Source organism: Hyalella azteca, unplaced genomic scaffold (assembly GCF_000764305.2).
Source record: "Hyalella azteca isolate HAZT.00-mixed unplaced genomic scaffold, Hazt_2.0.2 contig6646, whole genome shotgun sequence".
Lineage (NCBI taxonomy): Eukaryota > Metazoa > Arthropoda > Malacostraca > Amphipoda > Hyalellidae > Hyalella > Hyalella azteca.
In genome coordinates this window covers 54849-62164 of record NW_025936801.1, presented here as the reverse complement: position 1 = coordinate 62164, position 7316 = coordinate 54849, and the positions used below count along the sequence as shown (strand labels likewise).

Below are 7316 nucleotides of genomic sequence, written 5' to 3'. Positions count from 1 at the left end.
CAATACGACTCACCACGTGTCGAATATTGCCACACACAGTGACGGAATATAGGGATTTGGTAGGTTTCCATTCTAAAGGCTTTTTAATAAATATGGCAACAGTTTGTGACGTTTCATTGTTGCTGGTGCATAGTGCGGTGTTTTGAGAGTGAAGTGAAGCAAACAGAACTTGAGTTGCGCATACAGTGATTTTTTTTATAGCCATTCATTTTTTGCTACATCCTTAATGTGTTGGAATATACCGCGTTTACCCTAGTAACACAATGTTGAAATTTTCTGACTGATATAATCTCATCTCTTCAAAGTTCAAATTGATGTTTTCAAATAATTTTTGGCCTAATTGTACATTTATGTTAACAACTGATTAGAACTAGAAGCATGGCTGGAAAAGTCCTATTTTTTCTGAAATATTGCGGCTCCAGTATTGTATAATTTCAGTAGGTATGAAATCTCATGGCTCGAATGTCATAAATTTTTTTTATTGAAAAAATTACAGTTTGCACTTTGCAAACGTGTCATTTTATAAAATTTTCCACTTCAGCAATCCGCACTACTTTCATGTTCCCCCTAAAAAATCCTGGTAATCCTGCTGCCCTCCTGAACGTAATCATCCTGATGTAAACAAGTCAACGGTCAACCTAACGTTTAGTTGAAGATTGTGCTTAGTTGTGGTCACGTCTCATCTCAGGAACATTAAATTTTGTTGGGATGATACATTTGCAAGGTACACAATTTTTGATTTACACATAACATGGCTTGGGTTGCCATAAGATTTCTAGTTTACTTAGAAAGGTATGCCTTTGTAGTTGCAAGATTTTAGAAAAGAGTATGACTATTCCAATCCTGCTCTTAAGGTGCTATTTGTCAACATAAACTTCAAGGAATTGGCCAAAACCCTGACAATAAAGTAATGCTCTATAAATTGTTGGCCCAAAGATGCTCAAGTACAATCATATTGGATAATAGTTGTCGATTATCCTTCTACTTGGTTAACAACTAATAATGATTGTCTATAGCAAATTACTGATTGTCATTCATGTTTACCAATGAATTCTTAGAGCTTTCATTAAAATGGTTTGACTTTAATTTTCTCTTATTTAGTTCAGTTTAACAATTTAATTTTTTCACAAAAATAATTCAAACAGCAGTTTTTAGAATGATTAACATTGAGAAAAATTACTCCCTGATAGCTTGCAGGTGATGTCAAACTTCCTCTTGGTGCTGGTCTCTCATAGCATTTGTTTATGAGAGAGAAACAGCTGTAGGTTACTGGTCCTAAATCATTAATGTTCTTGCTCTTGCAATCCAAGCAGAATTTTGAATATTTTCTCCATGCCCAGGACTAGCATGATCAAAACTATTTTCTTTTTATTTCAGGAGGGACTTTTACAAAATCCTTGGGGTGTCAAAAAGTGCCTCTCTTCATGAGATCAAGAAAGCTTACAGGAAAAATGCCAAAGAACTGCACCCGGACAAGAACAGAGATGACCCGTCAGCTGATGCAAAGTTTAAAGATCTTGGTGCTGCATACGAGGTCCTCAGTGATGAAGAGAAAAGAAAGAAATATGATAGGTAAGATTTATTGCACACCTTATTTAATGTTAAATGTGTAGACCTTAATTCAATTATCATCAACATGGTGATTTGATTATTTAGTAATCTTATTGTACACTTTGTTTTTCTAGATACGTTGAGGAAAAGTTTGCAATACTGAACAAATTTGCCTGTTGAAGCAGCGTCACTTATTAGATGCTATAACCCATAAACCAGATGTCTGATAAAACCAGACATCTTCCTTATACCGGTCGAATTATACCAGTCTTCATTATTAAATGCTATGACAAATACATGCTGTGCCTTCATGTTGCCAGGTGTGGTGAAGAATGTGTGACAAAAGACGAGAGTGGTGGTTTTGGCATGGATCCATTCTCGAGCTTCTTTGGAGATTTTGGATTTGGCTTCCATTCTGGTGGTAGAACCGAGAGGGAAGTAGCTAAAGGAGGAGATGTTGTCATGAATCTTGAAGCCACTCTGGAAGAGCTTTATGTGGGAAACTTTGTTGAGGTGAGTTTACTTGCCAATTCTCATGGCAATAGAGAAACTGAGGCCCATGGTGTTGCACGAGTGATCTTGTGATATAAATTTTTGCATATTTTTGTATCCAAATTTATTAATTATTAATTTATATCGAGAACTTTAACTGAATATGTGATTATTATGTGTTTAATCTAGGTTTTAGCTTGATAGCTGAAGTGCTAGTAAACCATACTACTACTTACTTACTTACTTAATCTAGATTTAATTAAAGCTGTGTTTGATTTTGATTCTGTTAACTTCATTAGCCTTCATATGCTGTAACAAAGTGACCTTGTGAGCGTCTTCTTGACATCGTGTTTTGCCCTCAGCTGGTACGCAATAAGCCGGTGGCTCGACCTGCATCTGGCACGCGCAAGTGTAACTGCCGGCAAGAGATGGTAACTCGCCAACTTGGTCCTGGCCGCTTCCAAATGACGCAGCAGCAAGTCTGTGATGACTGTCCTAACGTCAAGTGCGTGATTCCATAATATTTTGGGCATCATTTCATCCATGAGCAATTTGCGACTTATTCAATCTTACAGTTTGTCAGCATCATTTCCAGTAAAATAGATTAATTTGTAAATTTCAATGAATTAACATTTCTGAAACATTGTCTAGTACTGATGCAAGTTTTTATAATTGAATGGTTTCCTTTTGATTGTAGACCAAGTATGAGTGTTATTAGGCTTGTATTACTTAGGTCATTATCAAATATTCTTTAATAGTATATATTGTACATGTGTGTTCCCCTTATCTATATATAGGTATCTATAGTATTTTGAAATCTAGTGAGACGAGTAAAAAACTTGTATTCTGATGCATTTAATTCAACTCGGATAGGTATTCTAAAATTAGTTGAATTACTACGCTGGACACATGATTTACCCAAGATGTTCTTTCCAGGCTAGTGAACGAGGAACGAACCCTTGAGTTTGAGATCGAAGTGGGCATGGTTGAAGGTCAAGAGTACAGGTTCATTGGCGAGGGAGAGCCCCACATTGACGGAGAGCCTGGTGATCTCATCGTCAAGATAAAGCAAGCACCTCATCCACGGTAAGTTATAAGATGGCAACTATGTTGAGGAATTGTTGGGTAGGTCTGGTCCTGGATAAAGCAATCGCATCAACCGCAGTAAGTTATAAGATGGCAACTATGTTGAGGAATTGTTGGGTAGGTCTGGCGCTGGATAAAGCAATCGCATCAACCGCGGTAAGTTATGAGACGGTGGCGATGTTAAGGAATTGTTAGGCATGCCTTCTCTTGACAGTGGCATTTCCGTGTTTCTTATCCCTATAATTCTCAATTAAATTTTGGCTCTTCCCCTCCTTTGGAAGAGACGATTATTTGAACTAATTTAATGATAGTACAAAATGATGGTTAATGCTCAATTTTTTGTAAACGTCCTATCAACGTTAGTAATGAGCTTTGTTACGTCTCATTTCTCATCTGTGATGACAAAATTGTTTTAAACATATCTTCAAAAGACACATGTTATTCGTCGTGAACGTTATAGTGAGTTACTCGTTTGTTTTATCAGATAAGATAACGCTTAACAAATCCGATTTGATATTGAATAATTGCACTTTATTTTGGACTTGACAACTCAGCTTCTATTTCCCTTAGTGTTAAATCTGTTCCCAGTTTGCAATTTCACATAACAATCTGATAATATTTACTAACTTGACTCGTTCATCATCTCCCGTTTGCCAGGTTCGAGCGCAAAGGTGACGATCTCTACACAAATGTGACTCTGTCGCTCCAGGATGCCCTGGTTGGCTTCGAGCTCGATATCCTCCACTTAGATGGACACAAGGTTGGTTCAGACAAGTCAATATGAAGCTAATTTTACAACACTTCTTTTTAACTTCACTTCTTGTTTGTCTGTCTGTCTGCCACAAATCTTATAATCGAAATTTAACACACTTCTACTTATCCTAACGATCTGAAATTTTGCACACTTGCGTAAAGTTGGAGACAATGCATGAATCAAGTGATATAATAAATAATTTTAAAAATGGACATTTTTTCAATATTAAAAAAACTGAAAAAATAATTTTGTCAGCTACAAATCTTATAATTGATATTTGACACACTTTTACCTGTCCAATTGATCTGAAATGTTGCACACTTGTGTGAAGTCAGAGGCAATGCATGAATCAATTGACAGAATAAATAATTTTGAAAAAATATATATATATATTTTAAAAAAATAAAAAAATTTCTTTTTGTAATATTCGAAAATAAAATTCGAAATTCATTGTACATCTGTAACATTGAAAACACTGGATTCTTTAGAAGTATTGTCTTCAAAAAGTTATTTTTTGACGTATATTAGTTTCAAGCTAAAATCGTACCACATGGCTAGGTCCACATAGGAACGCAAACGCCTTTGTCTTTGTCGTTTATTTTAAGGTTAACTTCAAGCCAGAAACCATCGCAGTTAAGTAGTGTTTACGAAACTAATTCTACTCAGATTAAAGCTGAGCTACAAAGTTAGTCAATTTGATCTGGGTGCTAGCACTTGGTAGTTCCCTAAAGCTCAAATCACTTCTAAGGTTTTATATCCAAATGGATTAGAAATAAAAATTTTATATTAAAAGCAATTTTGAATTAACTTGTCGTGGGTATTCAAAAAATGAGTGGTATTATTACTCTCATCATTAATTTCTTAGCCCTCAAAGTGCTAAGTTATCTTATATTTCAATGCTTTTCCTATTGTCTAAAATGTTTTGCACAGGTCCATATAACTCGCGATAAGCCTATCTGGCCTGGTGCTCGTATCCGAAAGAAGGACGAAGGCATGCGCAACTACAGCAATAACAACGTCATGGGCACGCTCTACATCACCTTCGACGTGCAATTCCCCAAGGAGGGATTTTCCGACGAACAGAAACAAGGTATGTTTTATGCTCCTAGCAGCATTTCTTTCCATATTCAGGATGATGCATTCATAAAGTACACTTTGCTATTATGAACAAAAAAAGCTTTTAGGGGATACTATTACAGTTAAGTGATGAGCCTCATGTTTGTCAGTAACGTCTGATGATAATGTTGAATGAAGAATGATATGTTAATTAATTAATTTAATGTTAATGTCAACATATTTAATGTTAATGATGTTAATCCTAATTAATTAATTTAATTAATTAATTATATGTTAATTAATAATGATAATGTTAATTTATTTTCAATAGAGTTGCTGAGTTATGTCGAATTAGAAGTTTAAATAATATTTTATAAACGAAATACAACTTCTTGATGAATTTCTAATGATTTATCAGCAAATAACATAGGTGTTCTTCTTCCTTTGTTTCAGCCCTCAAAGACATACTGCAGCAGCAGAGCGTGAGCAAAGTGTACAACGGGCTTCGCTACCAACAATGATATTAGTTGTCTATCATTTAATGTTGATAAATCGTTCAAATGCTATTGTCTATTCTATTTTTTGTGATATGTTGTTTCTTCTCTTGTCTTATATTTTTGTGCAGCAAATTCTTGTTGGCTCGATTATTTATCATGTACCGGCATTGTATTATGTACTCTCAAATCAAAATGCCGAGAAAACATGATACCGGCAATGTATCGTGTATTCTTGGCATTTTTGTTCTAGTAAATATTCTATAAATTTATATTATTAGATTGGTCCAAATGAAAATTTTTCGTCAGTTTTAAACTGTAGTTTTGTTAGATCACTGCAATAATGCTTGGCATTTAGAAACGATCCATTTAAGTGTTTATTTATTTATAAACGATCAATGCGTGACTGCAGCACAAGCTCATTCCAGGATAATGCAACAAGGTTTTTTGTACCGTATTGACGTATGTTTTACGAGTGATTTTTGATAGAAGGTTCAGAATCAGCCTCGACGTTTGCACCATCCTGATCATCTATCTTATGGCGAAGTAATTCGTGAAAGCAAACTGAAATTTATCAACCTCTTTATTGAGATGTGGGCCTGTGTGCCTTCTGTACATAAGCTCGGCTGCCGATTTGTTTTCCTTGTTTATAGGAACGTCTATTTCGCCACTGATTCGCATGTAGAATTTTTTCGGGAATTTTAACGCATTGTAATGAAGACGACATTCACCTGACATTTATTTCGGAACACACGGACTGAATTAATGATACTTGTTAATACTATTTTATGTTGTGATTGGTTATGATTTTCTGATTGTACAAAATGTAGGAAGACTGTTTACTAAGCACCAGAGCTATAATTTCGACTTTTTTCACTCTTTTAATTTGTTTTGAACTATATTATGTTCATTTGAAATGTTGGGTAAGAAAAGTTTTTATGTATCGAATTGTATCCAAGCATAAATAATGTAGATGACGTTAAATATTGGGAGTTAGCAGTATGTTTCAGAAGTCTTGTCGTCTGCTAAAACGTTATATGATCGCGTTCAGACAAAATTTATGTAATTGCTGTGAACGCCAGACGTTGTGCCGTAATCAACATGCGATTTTACAATTTATAGATAAATCTTGTCCTAAGCACGCACTTTTGATCTCTCGCGAGTTGGCATTAAAGTAGTGAAGTACCTTCAAAATAATCAAGAACCCTTGTTAATCGTAGTCAGTAATGAATAAAACATTGTTGCTGTAGGAATTTCAGGAAGATTCTTCATCCGCACCTAGCTCGGGCGACATTCATGTACAGGCAATGTTACGAAATTGTAAACCCGGCCTAGTTTGTTTCCAGTCCTGAAGTTTGACACGAAGTGTACTCTTTGTAATTTGTTAAGTACAATGGTGTTAGTGTGTGATCCGTTTCATTCATCAAATGCAATCGCACATTTTTGATGTTGAATTGTTGCGCGGCCATCCCCAGTATCTCCTACTCGGTATGAAATACCATATCCTCTCAGGCATCCTGCTATGGAGATCCCAAGTTTCATTTACGCGGGGCCTTTTTTGGCAGCAAACACGGCGGGGCGTGAAAACCTTGCAACCAATTGGAATGGCAGCCTCAATCAATAAAACCGGAAGGTCCAACTCATGTCGATCATTTGGATAGGAAAGTTCTATTCGTAACATGTGTGAATAGTCCTTTAGTACTGCTGACGTGTTTATCCAATTGCACAAATTTATTCAACTATTGTCAATTTGTCAACGTGACGTCAATTGCTTCCTTTGAATTTCGGAATTAGGCACGAATACGATAGCACAACCTATCGTCACGAACCATGATTAATTTAAGTGAACGCACTTTTTCAATCAGAACTCTAAACAAGTCTCA

General features: G+C 35.6%; 1 protein-coding gene across 1 annotated transcript in view; it reads left to right on the top strand.

Moving 5' to 3' along the window:
- LOC108666031 (dnaJ homolog shv) overlaps positions 1 to 6840 on the top strand; it is an 8372-nt gene extending 1532 nt beyond the window's left edge. Inside the window, exons 2-8 of the mRNA XM_018152838.2 lie at positions 1378 to 1572; positions 1872 to 2064; positions 2406 to 2548; positions 2980 to 3129; positions 3787 to 3889; positions 4814 to 4973; positions 5393 to 6840. Of these exons, the coding sequence (XP_018008327.1) occupies positions 1378 to 1572; positions 1872 to 2064; positions 2406 to 2548; positions 2980 to 3129; positions 3787 to 3889; positions 4814 to 4973; positions 5393 to 5460 (1012 nt within the window). The 3' untranslated portion in view covers positions 5461 to 6840. The remainder of the gene's footprint in view (positions 1 to 1377; positions 1573 to 1871; positions 2065 to 2405; positions 2549 to 2979; positions 3130 to 3786; positions 3890 to 4813; positions 4974 to 5392) is intronic.
- The last annotated feature ends 476 nt before the right edge of the window (positions 6841 to 7316 follow it).